General features: G+C 35.7%; 1 protein-coding gene across 1 annotated transcript; it reads left to right on the top strand.

Annotated features, from left to right (window-relative positions):
- Nucleotides 1-6342: 6342 nt before the first annotated feature.
- Nucleotides 6343-13534, top strand: LOC306852461 (uncharacterized protein). The gene is made up of 2 exons (XM_079389319.1): nt 6343-7169; nt 10943-13534. The coding sequence occupies exons 1-2, from the start codon at nt 6631-6633 to the stop codon at nt 10980-10982; spliced, it is 579 nt and encodes a 192-aa protein (XP_079245445.1). The 5' UTR covers nt 6343-6630; the 3' UTR covers nt 10983-13534.
- Nucleotides 13535-16098: the final 2564 nt, after the last annotated feature.

The following is a 16098-nucleotide window of genomic DNA, read 5'->3' as shown; positions in this document are numbered from 1 at the left end:
GTAGTCTACACACAAATGTCACATATCTTCCATATGCCATTTAAGTACTGCTTCTGAGATTAGTATCAAGCTGCATGATGATTTCTGGTATGGAATAAAGCTTGATGTTTTTTCTTCTGTAGTTGTGTGATGAGTTGGAACGTATCCATCCAGCAACAGGGAACTTGTGTCCGCGATTCAATGAAGGCTTCAAATGTATTGTACCGAAGGTGCTTCAACTAGCTCAAAGGAAATGCCCACTATTCCAGTTTTACCTGGAGACAAAAGAAGCTCTTACTGAGGATCTTCCAGGTACTGATTAAATGTTAATGCCTATACCACAGTGTTTCCAAGTCGTGGGCCTTAATATGTCTTTAATTCTATTTTAGATTTGTTATTATTCTTATGTCATAAAACGGTGTACTTGAATTGAGGTGTTAATTAACACCGGTTTTGTGGGAAAATCATCTTTATATTCAAATTGCTTACCTGAAATTGACATCTACACTGGACCAAATGTCTAGTGATGACCTTTTATATTTACTTGCACTGCTTCTGAATTAGAAAAATGTTGTTTAAATATCAAGTATATCTCATGTCTTGCAGATATTGACTTTAGGGCAGCCCTCATCTTTCTGCCTTACATCTTCAAGGAGAACATTGATCACTTTATTACACTTGGAGAGGTATGTCTTGCTTGCTAAAATCTCTTTTGTTCACCTCCATAACACCAAATACACTTGACAAATGTACTGATAGAAAGAAAATCATATTAACACCACACGTCTCCACTTAAAGGAATACTTTATCCACTTTTAAATATTTAATTACTTTTAAGTGGTATGTAAAGTGGTAATAAGGCTGATCACCTCATCATTGTTGCTACGCTGAAGACTTGCTTGGATGGTCCTATTGCTTTTTGTCTTCCACCATTGTTAAATTACTTTAGATTCATCAGTTCTTGCTTAATTCCAGTCAAACAAGTTTTAACCGCTATTCATATCTGTTCTTGTGTGAAAGGAAAAGGCGGAAGTTTGAGTACATAAGCACAATATTTGTGCACAATGACTACAAAATAAAATTTTACTCTAATTGTGTAGCATGAACACCCAAAACAAAATCTAATTTACTATCTACCGAATCTGCACACCACATCAGAATATAGTCACATTCTAATTATAAACCACTATTTGAGCATATAATGTGTATGCAAAGAATGTAGATGATGCATGTGCTTAGTAATCTAGTGTATCTACCCAATAACACAATGCTAATCATTGATATTTTAACAACCCTATCAATGAACAACAGCCTCCCATTCCTCCTTAAAGAGCAAGTGCAATATGTCAGAATGGATTAACTTTTTTTCGTTCGTTACAAGAATTTGTGAGGTATTAATATTTTACACCAAATGGTAAGAATGTCGTTAATTTTGCTTTTTTTCCTTTTGGCTTTGAATAGACTGATCTTGACAGCCTGTACCCAACTATTCAGTTCACCGACCGAGACTGGAAAATGGCCTTTGCCAGGAGAGCTCCAAACATTCTGAAAGTGGACCACATCGAGGTGTTTCGCAACTCAGGAATCGACGAAGGAATCATCTCAGCCTTCTGCACATACTTCGTGTTCAATTTTGCATATCCAAGACATCTGAACACTCTGATGTTTCTCCAAAGGTACATTGCCAAAATAGTTTTGGATGGTGACCAGCCTCTGCCAATAACTGTCACTAGGCAAATAAATCTCCTATACTGACTCCACCATGCCTCGTCCATACCAGTGCCCCAAATGCTCCAGGAAGACATTCACCTTGATGAAACTAACTGCAGAAATTTTATAAACCTAGCTACAACACTGAGCAACAGACACCAGTTCAGACAGTGCTGGGAGTTTTGTGGGAGTATGCTGGGTGAATTTGAGAAAGCCCTGGTAAAAAGTGTGACCACTCCATTTTTATCTTTACCTGTGGAGCTGCAGAGAGCCCAGATGGACAATCACAACCTCTGTGATGTAGATTTAACCGAGAAAGCTATCCAACGTGTGTCTGAAGTAACCGTCAACAATGTGAAGTATGCGGTCAGATGTATTTGTCATAGATGTACTGCATTCTGAGCGTATTCCATTGTTTTGGCAAATCAAGTACATCTTTAACATAGACACTATGTGGAAAAATGTTGATTCCTCTGTTCTATGACCATCACTTTCATGCATGCAGTGTCAAGGTTGATAAAGAATGGACTTTACTGAAACCAGGAGATGAAATGGACTTTTAAGGCATATGACACTTAACTCAGTTGACCACAAGTTATGTCACAGTTAGACATTGTGTTTAAAATGAAATGTAAAATAAAAAGGACTTAATAAATTCTGATATTAATACAGCGTGTGCGAGTAATAAATATGTCAACGATTGTACCCTGTCAAAGCCAATTTTGTACCCTTTTTGAAGGGTCCATTTTTGTACTGTTAAATAAAGGTACAAAATTGTCACCACAGGTACAAGACTGGTCTCTTAAGGTACAAATCACAAGGGTACAAATATGTACCCTATGCCAAGGGTACAAAAGTTGTACCCTTGAGGGTACAGCCCCAGTGACAAGCCATTGTACCCCTAAAGGTACAATTATGTACTTTATTTTCTGAGAGTGTAACAAAGATGACAATTTCTATTTTTTGTGTGTTATTCATATGCAAGTTAAATCCCTGGAGATAGATCTAATGGCTAAAGACATACCATCCATTCCGTTCCGAGAGCGCTCTCTCGCTCGCTCTCTCTCTATCTCGCTCTCTCTCTCTCTCTCTCTATCTATCTCGCTCTCTCTCTATCTCGCTCTCTCTCTCTCGCTCGCTCTCTCTCTATCTCGCTCACTCTCTCTCTCTCTCTCTCTCGCTCTCTCTCTATCTCTCTCTCTCTCTCTCTCTCGCTCTCTCTCGCTCTCTCTCTCTCTCGCTCTCTCTCTCTCTCTCTCTCTCTCTCTCTATCTCTCTCTCTCTCTCTCTCTTTGAGTGGTTTGTATTGTATCAGACGATGTGTGAAAAGCAACTAATAAAACATGTATGTTAGCTGACTGAGGCGTTGTTAGCGAGTCTTACTATGGCAGTAAATGACATGCCACTAAATGTGTAAGAAAATATATGGTCTAATCATACTGCCACTTATTCTTTTCAGTTTGTTCTTTTTGTTTATACTTACTGTTTCATATCAATGTAGAGGTCGTACTGTCAATGCTCACTTTACTCAGATTTATCAATGTGCAATATTATGATTCAGTCGCTTGTTGTAGGCACCTTTATTATTATACTGTACATTCTATAGTCTTATATTGTCTGTGGTTATATGTTTGTTTTCTAACACCAGAAAAATACAATGACAATAAAGGCTTTTAATTCAATCCAAAAGCTTTATTGAGAAATTTAAAACAAAGCCCAAGCAGCAGCCATTTGCCTAATGCAAATACGATCAGCAGACAATAAAAGTTGTTGATAAAATATAAAAGGTAAAGATAATAAAAGTTAAAATTGAATCAATAATTACTCAAAGCAAAAGTGTTTTCTACATCAGCGCTGTTTGATCTGTTTATAACAAGTAAATCTGTGCAGAATTCAAGCGCTTCTAGCAGCGGTCTAACAGTGTCGCGAGATCAGCATCGGTTCTGGTCTGAGCTCGCATCAGTTTGCACGCGTTTGCTCAATCGGTCCGAGCTGATAAGCAGCTCAAACCAGTAGCGCTGTTTTGTTACATTTTGTTTCCTTTACTGTTTGAACTTTCTCATATGCAACAGAAATGGCAGCGCTTATAAGTTGGACAAGGTGCAACCTTTGAAATAAATTAAGTTGCAGCAAAAAAAAAAATGGTTGCAGTCTGGAGCCCTGCCTTATTATTTGATGCTTCAGGTTATTGCAGAGCACTAAAGATGTTTTCCTATTACAGCAAATCTAAATCTGCTTGAAGCTTTATAACCATCAGCACTTAATAAAGAAAGAAGAATAAACACCAGCCTGTTAGTTGTTCAGTATCTTCAGTGTGTTGGATTCTGCAGGGATCTCTCATCTTCTCTCTGTCCTCTTTAATAAACTCAGTCTCTGCAGATTTCAGCTCTTCCTGATGCTTTGATGCTCGTCTTCACTTGTAAACTGATGGGGATATTAATTTATTAAACAATAATATGAATATGAACAATAATGCATTTATTGGTGAATTACTGTGGGAGGAGCTTCATTGAAGGTGAATTGCAGCATGGGAGGAGCTGATCTGCCAAAAAAAGTATATCACTTAGTGAGATTGTTTTTACAGTACAATATGAATTATGTTTTTTTTTATATATATATAAATAATGGTAAGAAAAAATAATTGAAAACATAAGCACAGAAATACATATTTGTAACCCCCCGCGGGACCCGACTAGATTTCTTACAACAGGGTCTAACTATATCCCGTTCCCGACGTCCTTTCAGAAGCGCATATCTGGGCTTTATTCAAGCAGAGGTAGAGCCTGCACTCCACTGTTCTGCAGGCGCTGCTCACATGAACCAGTGCCTTGTATTTGCGACATCTGTGTGTGCATAGCTCAGAGCAGGCTGTTCCGGTGGTGAAGATACAACAGCCAGCTTGTGATGAGAGACAGAGCAGAATAAAGATGGAGCAAAGTGTGGATGCGCTGTCCTTCAAGAACCTTCAACTCGGTTTTGTTTATATTTTGCTTATTTTAAATGACAAGATATGGAATTTATTTATTTTTCTTCTGCGACACTTTAGGCTACTGTGTTAAACAGCAATGTTAAACGAATTTAGTATTTTGACAAGACGAATAAAATTATAATTGGCCACCTAAATTTTTCCCTCTGAGACAATTGTTCGTATTGTGTTGTAAAGGCTAAACGAATTGTATCCTGACAAGACGAATGAAAATAAGGAATACAGTTTTTGTGCATATTTATTTTCTCTGTGACACTTTTTTTCCCTACTGTGCTGGACACAAGATTCGTTTAACATTTTGCTGTCAGTAAAAGACTCTTGACAAGACGAATAAGAAATACAATGTTGTGCAGACTACACTTTTATTAGTTATCTCGCTTTCTTTCAGTAGAGGAAATTAAATGTGTGATTCTGTGAACAGATCTAAGAACATTATTGAAAGCGGACAGCGGAACAAAGAGTGAATAAACCGCTAAAACAGTCTGGAAATTGCCACTTAAAGCTAATTTAATTGAAGACATCAACATAATAAATGAGGTGAAAACAGGAACTATTGAGATGAAATAAAGAGTCTTTTCAGGAGCTGTTAATATCAGACGATCAACACTTCAACAAGACATCATTAGCAGATCATCTCTCTTTATTCTGAGTGTTTGCTGAGAAACACATTGTGTCAGGATATATGATAAAAGCCTGTAAGTGTTAGACTGAAAGTACTCTTTCTCACAATGTGACATGGAAATAATCAATAATACAAAAACGCTGTAATTAACTATATACTACAACACATAAAGCCTAACATGTCCATATGAATCTTAATATAGTTAGATTTTTTTTTAATAACTACATTAATTGCCATAGAGTAATTCGATTATTGTTACAGTTTTTCATGTAGCCTACAGAAACTGACAATGGTCATGAAACTTTTTAAAAATAGAGAGCACCAGCAATATTTCTTGTGTCAGACTTCATTACTATGTATCTATTCACATTTATGAATATATTTGAAATTTTCCACATTCATTACTCATGACAGGGACAATACAATGTTTATTCTATAGTTATATTCAGTTCTAACAAGTAATCTGCGCTTGGATTTTTTATTATTGTTGTTGTTGTTTTGTCGCTGTTGTTGTTAATAATAGTAATAATAATAATGATCAGGCTATCTTATCATTGTCACGTTTTCATTGATCTTAATTTCTATATTTATATGCTGCAACATTGTGTGATTTTCATTGAAATATTAGAGTAATACTTCGCTCGTTTTTCTCTAATCCTCACACACGAAGACTGTTGATGCGGATCAAATACCATGCGAGTCTATCATTTTAAGTCCTTTTCATTTATTTGTGCAGATCAGTTTGACATTTCCCTCCTCTCTCCGCTTCACTCCAGTCCAGCAGGGGGCGCTAAAACACTCGTTTGTTTGCTAAACACCATGAAACCTCAGAGGAAGAAGATTAGTTTTATTTTTTGAATGTATAAATATGATGATCAGCGTAACAGTCTTTTTAGCAATATAAGGAATAGGCCTTCTGGGAAAGGGTTTGAGTGATAATCAGATATTTAAGGTGGTTTTGACATGTTTAGAGCTGACAGGACTAGACCACATGATTTAGTGTTTGATAGATATACAGTAGGTGGCGGTAATCCTCCTGAGGAGTGAACGGCCATTGAGCCAAAAGAAGAAGAAGATTAGTTTTACCGCGCTCTCTGTTGTTTTGTCGTGATGCTGGCTCAAAACAAACTGCTAGAAATGTTGTTTCTGTAAGTAGAAAAATACAGTTTTTGAATCAGGTCAATAAATAGCTGTAATATTCTCATCCTCACAGTCGTGACTAAGTGTTGAAGCAAGCAGGAATATCTGGAGGAGTATCATCTGAACTGAGATCTGCTGTGAAGATGGTGTTTGTTAAAGAAGAGAGTGAGGAGAACACCAGTGAACCAGAAACATGGAGAATAAAACACGAGGAACCAGAAACATGGAGAATAAAACAGGAGGAACCAGAAACCTGGAGAATAAAACACGAGGAATCAGAAACCTGGAGAATAAAACACGAGGAATCAGAAACCCGGAGAATAAAACAGGAGGAACCAGAAACCTGGAGAATAAAACACGAGGAACCAGAAACCTGGAGAATAAAACACGAGGAACCAGAAACCCGGAGAATAAAACAGGAGGAACCAGAAACATGGAGAATAAAACACGAGGAACCAGAAACCCGGAGAATAAAACAGGAGGAACCAGAAACCTGGAGAATAAAACACGAGGAACCAGAAACCTGGAGAATAAAACAGGAGGAACCAGAAACCTGGAGAATAAAACAGGAGGAACCAGAAACCTGGAGAATAAAACACGAGGAACCAGAAACCTGGAGAATAAAACAGGAGGAACCAGAAACCTGGAGAATAAAACACGAGGAACCAGAAACCAGGAGAATAAAACACGAGGAGCCAGAAACCCGGAGAAGAAAACACGAGGAACAAAGAGGTTGGTGTTTATTCTTTATTTGTCTTTAATGACTGTTTGTGGTACATGCTTTCAAAGCTTTAAATACAGGGTGTCTGCAGGTCCTTTTTAAAACAAGGCCTTAACTGTTTCTACTAGAAATGCGACTGAACAGACACAGAGAAAATTAAATTTGTTGACTTTATTCTTGCTCTTTACCCCCAGTTTCACAGACAAGGCTTAAACCTAGTCCTAGACTAAAATGTTAGTCTGAGTTGTTTCAACTGAAAGAAACTTGCACTAACTGATCTTAAAATATATCAGTGCCTTTGTTGTGTCTCAAGATGCACCCCAGTAAAGTTTTTTTCAAAGGCACGTTTATAAAAAATTACTTAAATGTCTTAATTGAACTATGGCCTAATCCTGGTTTAGGCTAAACCCTGTCTATAAAACCGGGCCTTAGAGTCATAAAGCAGTGTTTAACTCCGAGCGTGTGAGACTGAGTGTTTTTTTGTTTTTTTTGCATTAGTAGAAGCCACATTTTAAGTAAAAATGCTACAGGACTGTGGATACCCTATATTTAAAATGCATTTAAGTATAGTTCAGATTTATTAACAGATTTCCTGACAGATAACTCGAGACCTAATGATATAAAAAATTAATTAAACTTTATTTGGAGTATTACTTGTGCGTGTTAATGTCACTTTTAATGAGGATTGTGTAATATCGCCCTTTAAATGCAAAATATTTAAAGTGTACCTAAAGTATACTTGCAATAGTTCCAATTTAGCACAATCAGATATACTAAGTATGTCTTTAATTGGACTTCAGCACTGCTTCTGCACAATTAAAGTTCATTAAGTACAAACTTAGTTCCAATTTAGCAGACTTGAAGTATACCAGTTTAGTATACTGAAAGTAAAATAGCAGGGCATGTAAATAAATACATAAAAATTAAAATGCATTTGTAGCATGAAATAAATCTTTGTCACAACATGGAAGTGTTTGTAATGTCTGATCTGTGATGTGTAATTATTCAAGTTCAGTCAGATTTCATTCAATGGTTATCAAATAAAAAGTTTGGTTCCAAAATCAGTGTTTTATCTGGTCGGTATTGAAAAGTAAATTTAGAATTTTACGCAAAATACGATATCTGCCGTGTTATTCGGTCATGTTTTCTCCCTTTTTTTTCCAAGCCGCGACAAACGCCAGTCTCCCTTCTCTGCAGAATGTTATAAATCCACTCAACCAATCACAGCGCACCATTCCACACACTGTAAACAGTACCGGTAATGTTGGTGCTTTGAATACACCCGGCATCCCGGTTTTCCTCATCTACTTTCTGATAAACAAACAAACAAAAATTAGGGCTGCACGATAAATCGCATGTGATTATCATGCGCATCTCGTCCTGATCTCCATAATGTGCTTTCAGATGGAGCGGCATTTAATACACAGAGCCGTAGATCACTGAATATCACGTTCATTGTCGCATATGAATTGCATTCGATTATGACTGCGAAATTGCGTAGCTTGTCAGTGTAAGTGTTTTTATTAATGCCATTGACAGCTTATAGCACGGCAAGATAATGCACGTTTGGAAGTTGAATGTAAGGGAATGTCATTTTGGAATTTCTGTGGTCTATTGTGATGTTGTTCATGATTAAATTTTCTTTTATTGTTGTAATTAATTTAAAGCATTAACAAGATAAAATGTTGAATTAATTTTGGGGGTGATGGCTGATTGAATGTATTTGCCTGTATATAAGATTAGTATTGACTAATCAATCTAAATCTAAACAAGTTCAGAGGCTGTCTTATGTATATCAACTTACATTGATGTGTATTTTCTAGAGATCGACCGATATATCAATTTACAGATATTTAAGCGTTTTACCATAATCGGATATCGGTTTTGTAATATCGGATTCACCGATAAATGCCGCCATCTCGTTTTGATAATTGTGCGCAGGATTGCCATTGCAGCGTGTCTGAGGGGAGATGTGCACAGGTACTTGATTTGCTGTAACTAGTAAACTTTATTTAAAGTAACAGGCATTAATGAAATTGATCACATATTAGATGTTACACAAATGCCTGATATGCAGTTTATGCAGCTTGGTTCTAAGAAATAGAGACGAACTCACAGAGTCATGTAAAAAAAAAAGTCCTCTCCCAATAAAGACGTAACTTTGCCTGAATTAAATAATATGCAGCCATGAATGAGCGCATGTTGGAAATAAAAGTATTGAATTTAATTCTCTCTCTATTGTCTATATGCTCATTAGTCTTGTGATTAGTCTGCTTCATATTGCTGTTCACTCAGCGGTTGATGCTAAGGAAATGCTCCAGCACCAGAGAATATTATACAGTGAATTAACATAATCCAGTGAATTATTCTTCACTCTTTAGCCTATTAAACAGCTTATTAACCTAAACCTGTAGTTTAAAATGAAGTTCATATGCCTCCTGTCCTTTATTTTCTCCATTTGAAAACATTAGACATTCCTTTGCTCGTTGTTAATATCAGTGTTGCTGATGATGCTTATTATTAATAAAATGTTTTTATTGTTGTAATATGAAAATTAAATTTAACAAGAAAGACTGTTAATTTAAGAGACATAATCCTTATTATTCTTTTGTTTTAATTCAGCCGTTATCAGCCTTTATACTGACAATAAAACATTTACCAAGCCACATCGCTTCAATCCCAGGACACATTTACCCAACTATTATCAAAATTATTTCTAAATAAATACAACAAAACATTTTCTTGTGACCTTACATGAAGTATTATGACAAAATGCATTATGAAGAAGAATTGGACCTGTTCTGCAGGTTCATCTTTAATTTAATAGCATTAGAGCGGCTCCCTTGCAGCGGCTCAGTACTGTACGCGTCTTGCTGTAATAATGCAGGGAACCACTCGCTATAAATCTCCTAACTGGGATATTTTCAGAAATAAAAGTTGCTTTTTTTAATCTGAAACGTGCTGCAATTTATATTCCAAAGCCACTCATATAATGCATAATCAGTCATGAAGCAACCAAAACGTGCAATGCACGCACGTTTTTGTACAAGTACAGAACATAGCGCATAGGCTGTTAGTTTCACTTTCGCCAGAATGTCGTGTATGCTAGTATGAGATCGATATCGGCAGATTGGATTGGTTCTGAAAAAAATGGTATCATCGCATCACTGCTTATCACTTACCTTTATTTTGTTTCTTATCCATATGAGTTACAAAAAGGAGATGTTAGGCAGGATGATGTGTAGTGTTCGACCGATATTGTGCCGATATCTTTGAAAGCAGAGTGGCTGATGGCCGATTTAAAGTCGATATAATTTTATTTGTTTAAATAGAAATCATTTTTAAAATTTATTTAAAAAAAGAAGTGTAAAATAAACATGCTTATACTTTAAATGACAATGTATTTTTCACAAATAAATAAATATTTAATAAAATATAATTAAAAAGGAAGTAAACACTGTAACCAACAGGGCACACCGTATTCTGGGAAGTTTGTGTGCATTGGGAATCATATTTTTTCAAATAAAGTATATAATATGAGACTTGAGAGAGCCGGTGCCCAAGAATATTTTCAAAGTGTTACCGGTCCGTGGTGTAAAAAAGGTTGGAGACCCGTTATAAGTAATTGCAAAAGCTGAATAATCAGTCAATGTCTACTGGTTAATCAGTGAAATAATTGATGATTAGTTAATTAGATTAATCAATATAATCATTTGTTCCAGCCCTAGTACACACGTTTTCCTTTTTCCAAATGTCCCAATTGATTCTCATTTATTCATTTTAGGCCGGATGAAAGTGAAAGAGGAAAGACGAGATCTGAATGAAGTGGAGGAGAAACATAAGGATCAGAAAGATCATGATGTCGGTGGAGAAAAATCAGTGAGTTGCAGCATTCAAACAACAGAAGTCAAAAGTCCTTTCAGCTGCTCTAAGTGCGGAAACGCTTACAAACATAAAAGAAGCCTCATTAAACACATGATAACTCATACTGGGGAAAAGCCTTTCCGCTGCTCTCAGTGTGGAAACACTTTTACTCGTAAAACACACCTTAAGGATCACATGTTAATTCATACTGGGATAAAGTCTTTCAGCTGCTCTCAGTGTGGAAAGAGTTTTATGAAGAAAGGAACCCTTAAGGAACATTTGCTAATTCACTCTTCAGAAAAGCCTTTCAGCTGCTCTCAGTGTGGAAACACTTTCACACGTAAAGCAACCCTTAAGGATCACATGTTAATTCATGCTGGATTAAAGCCTTTTACCTGCTCTCAGTGTGGAAAGAGTTTTATGAAGAAAGGATACCTTAAGGAACATTTGCTAATTCACTCTTCAGAAAAGCCTTTTACCTGCTCTCCGTGTGGAAAGTCTTTCCCACGTAAAGAAAGCCTTAAGAATCACATGTTAATTCATACTGGGATAAAGTCTTTCAGCTGCTCTCAGTGTGGAAAGAGTTTTATGAAGAAAGGAGCCCTTAAGGAACATTTGCTAACTCACTCTTCGGAAAAGCCTTTCAGCTGCTCTCAGTGTGGAAAGTCTTTCAACTATAAAAGAAGCCTTATGAAACACATGAGAATTCATGAGGAAAAGCCTTACACTGTGTCCTAACTACACGCAACGACACGACAAGCAAAAAAAAGGGTATCTTTTCCATGTTAATCAGAGTTTCTGTCTTAACTAGCCGCGACGGCAACGCGCAAAATGTCTAATTTAGAAACTGTTTCTATTTCCACAACGTCGTTGCTGGACGGATAAGTTGCTCTAGTAACGAGTTAATTATCCTTAATGTCTATGCACCTTATGAATGCCAACAAAATGAGGATGAATATTTAAATAGACTTGCTTTTATTGGTTATTTTTTTTAATGCAGATCTTACTGACAATTCTTCTATGTTTGCTAAGCATATGCTGCATTTCTGAGTTGATGATAATTCTATCAAGAAATATTATAGTAAGCCAGGGTGGAAAAAGTGTGTAGTAGCATATCATAAAAAAGCAAAGCATTTAAGGCATGGGATGTAGCTGGTAGACCCAGACAAGGCCCACTTTTGGACCAGAAAAATGTAATGAATGCCAAGTATAAATATGCAGTTCGTTATATTTGTAAACATGAACAAGTGATGAGAGCTGATTTAATGGCGGAAAATCTACTTTGTAATAATGTGAATGCTTTCTGGAAGGACGTAAGATCAATAAATAGGAGTAATGTGACATTACCATGCTCTGTTGAGGGTGTCTCTGGAGCTGAGAATATTGTTGTGGAGACAGCGTTATTCTACGCTGTTTAATTGTGTAAAGAGTGAGCCATGTAAAGTGGAAGTAGTCTCTAGTATACAGGAAGTATTACAACAAATGAGGTTTATCAAGCTATTATTCAGCTTAAGGAAGGAAAAACTGGTGGTATGGATCAAATTACTGCTGAACACCTAAAATTTGCGAGTCCTAAACTTGTGGTTCTTCTCGCAATTTGAAGTTGTTCAGTAAACTAAGACAAAGATTTTTGATATACTGGTACACTAATGAAAGTATGCAGATAAGGTGGGGTAATTGTGTCTCAGATTCATTTAGAGTAAGTAATGGAGTGCGCCAAGGAGGTTTACTTTCACCAGCTCTTTTTAATGTCTATATGAATGAATTGTCAGAAGAACTAGCGATTGTAGGACTGGATGTATGCTTGGTGATATCACAGTCAATATATGCTGATGATCTGGTTGTTTTTTCCCCAAGTAGTGCTGGTTTTCAGCAGTTGCTTAATATATACTCTGATTATGGGATTAGATATGATGTGCAATATAATACAAAAAAAGTGTTGCCAAGATATGTAGAACCAAAGAACATACTTTATTTATCAGGGCAAGTGTTTAATGTATGTCCTACTGCAAAATATTTAGGTCATATCATTAATAATGAAATGTGAAATGATGATGATGATATGTATAGGCAACATCGTAAGTTATATGCTCAAGCAAATATGTTGATGAGAATTTGATGCGTGTTAATTTTTATATTGCTCCTTTGTGGGTTACGTTTAAGAAAGAGAGCCTCTGTAAGCTTCAGGTTGCGTACAATGACTGTATGAGGATCCTGCTGAAAACACCAAGATGGTGCAGTGCAAGTGATTTATTCTGTAAGGCAAGAATACAATCATTCCCTGCTTTAATGAGAAATTTGATGTATACATTTATTTGCTGGACAGTTCACATAATAATATAATGTTGACAAATCCTAGGCTTACTGAAGTGTGATATCATTCCTCTGAGTTTTGGTTTGTATTGTCTGTCTTTTGCTAATGCACCTTGAGTTTGGAAATAAAGATATTGAATTTAACTGCGGTGACACACAACATGCCTTTATGTTAAAATGAAATAAAACTACTTCTCATAAAGAACAAGAACCTGGTCTTCTTTTCAATGAAATACCAATGGTTATATTGGGTAATTATGCAATTTTCTATAACAACTTGTTTACCAATGCCATATTCTTCATTCTTTCAAGCAGACATATTTATTGCTATACATAAATTTTGATGAATCTTTAGAGCTACTAAAGTAATTCAGTCAAGAGTAGGGAGTGATTTTTCTGTCTTTTGTTGCTTGATTAACATCAATGACAACTAATTAATATTTTTGCTATTTATATGCAGAAACTGGCTTTGCATATGGCGTGCATATATTTTTTACGTATTTAAAATGGTTAGGTTTAGGGGTGTGGGGAAGGTGCATAATTCAGTTTTTGCATATAAATAACACACCAAATAGAAACAGAAAAGTGTGCCATTGAAACACACTTCTTGAGCAAATAAGCAAATACACACAATATTAGCTCACAATTGCTGTCTTGATGAGTATCCATGAAGTTAAACATAATCGGTTATGTCTTAAATAAACATTTCCGAACATTGGATGTGTGTCAGTATAACGGATCAATGCATTTCTTATATTAGGTTAATAATCTTAAACAAGAAAAACATGAGAGAACTGCTCTTAAGTAACTTCTGTAACTTTAATAGGTAATTGTGTCTAATTACTTCATACAGTAATACCGTTTTCATAAGCACAGTAAAATACTGTTTATTTAGGTCATTTGTATCATTGTATCTAATGGTCTGTCTGAGGGCTAAGCCTCCCTAAAGATGAAACCGCCCGATCGTCATCCTTCCTGTTGTTTTTGCGTTCAAAGCAAACTCATCTCAGGACAGGATTCAGAAGATGTTGTGAAGGCCAGAGCTGGTGATCCCGGGAAGATTGCAGAGAGCATGTCAGGTTTCTTAAGTCGTTGCAGTCCATTCAAACTAATTGCATTTCTCACAGGAGCACGCAGTGGCTCTGTATCAAAGTTCAATAAGAATTTGCTGTACCAAGAAATTAATCTGAGGAATGAAAAAAGAAAAGGCGAGTCATAGGGCTGGGCAATATGAGCCAAAATTCATATCTTGGTATTTGGCTGCTTTGTGGTATCTCTGTATTTTGTATTTGGATTAAACAAATAAAGTGAACTTAACCATGTAGGCATGTGCAAAAAAAGGTTAAAATCACATTGTATTCTAACATTGCAATCTAAGAAAACTAAAATAATGCTTTTTAAAGCAGAAGTTAAATTTACTAAACTAAAACTGAAAATAATAATAATAAAAAAGCACAGACTAGGCTAACTGAGTAAACAGATTAAAACAAGGCTTGGGGGTGTTTATAGGTGGGGTAAAATGCTCCCCAGTCAAACAAAGCAATTTGTTTTAAACAATTTACAGTAAAATCAGAGTAAATGCAGTTTTAGCTTAAAATAATAATAATAAAAAAAAATGCAATCAATAATTATGGATTACAAACTTATAAAAGCCAATTTGAAAAAACAAATTGTTAGCTGATGGGTATTGGTAAAAATGTATTTTTTTTGTTAAAAATGTAATAACATGAAAACATTTTTCATACTTGGTTTATAATTTATGACAGTGTCACTAAAACTATGATAACTTTTCTGAACACATTTAACCTTTGTTTTACAGAAAGAGAATTACACAGTCCTTAGGGGGGCGTTTTCCCCCACTCTACCCCTAATAATAATGAGCCAAACTAAGCATTCGTTTGAAGTAAGTAATCCAAAAACCTTTTATTTATTTGTTACAACGCTGGTATGTCTTATTCGTTCTGTTTATAAAAGTTTTATGTTTAATATAAGCTACTTTGTCATTGTATTGCTGATGTTGTGTGTGGGATTTTATTTATTTATTCATTCATTAAGAGTAATACTAAATCAACCTTAAGCATCTTCCAAGAATCGGAAAGATCTAACATTAAAGATGAAAATAAGCGCTGCAGATGGGAGACATTGGTTTGCTGCTGAGGTAAATAGACGCTCTCTGTCTTTCTCTGCTGTATCTTTGCAATGACTGTAGAATTGTTGTTACTTCTTGATTTGATTACGGCACAAACATGTTACAGGGAATAATTTGATCAAAAAGTCAGGGCCACAAATGACTTCCTAAGTTAGTTTAAATTGAAACGACTTTCAAAATCAATTTAATTCATGTTTTACTGTTGCTTATTGTCATTGTAGCTTTGAGTTTTATATACAATGAGTTATTTTTTGTTACAAAATTGTCATGTATTTATTTTTAACACCCGCTGTAATGGACTGGAGCAGAAGGAGCAGAAACAGTGAGAGTACAGTCATGGTATATAACAGGGGTGGCGCTAGGGGTGGGATGAAGACCCAAAGGTTTTTATTGCCATGTCTTGAGCGCATCAAGATTGAGTTTTCATGCTCATTAAAATAATGTCTAGTAAAATGCAGCTGCTTCAGGTATATTTAATTTACTGTAGCCTATAAATTCATAATACCAATCTCACCATCTGTCAAAATTAGATTAGTGTTACTGTATAGCAACAAATATATTTTATTAATGGTATTATATGAACAGACTTAATTTCTAGGACACACACATTTATA

This window comes from Barbus barbus, assembly GCF_936440315.1.
Source record: "Barbus barbus genome assembly, chromosome: 3".
NCBI lineage: Eukaryota > Metazoa > Chordata > Actinopteri > Cypriniformes > Cyprinidae > Barbus > Barbus barbus.
Note: the sequence above shows the minus strand (reverse complement) of the source record. Positions and strands in the feature narration are given on the sequence as shown.

Bases quoted from the DNA above. Each gene is read 5' to 3' on its own strand.
- LOC306852461 (XM_079389319.1), top strand. From the start codon at position 6,631: ATGGAGAATAAAACACGAGGAACCAGAAACATGGAGAATAAAACAGGA. The intron at 7,170-10,942 runs GTTGGTGTTTAT...TATTCATTTTAG, and splicing joins AAAACACGAGGAACAAAGAG to GCCGGATGAAAGTGAAAGAG.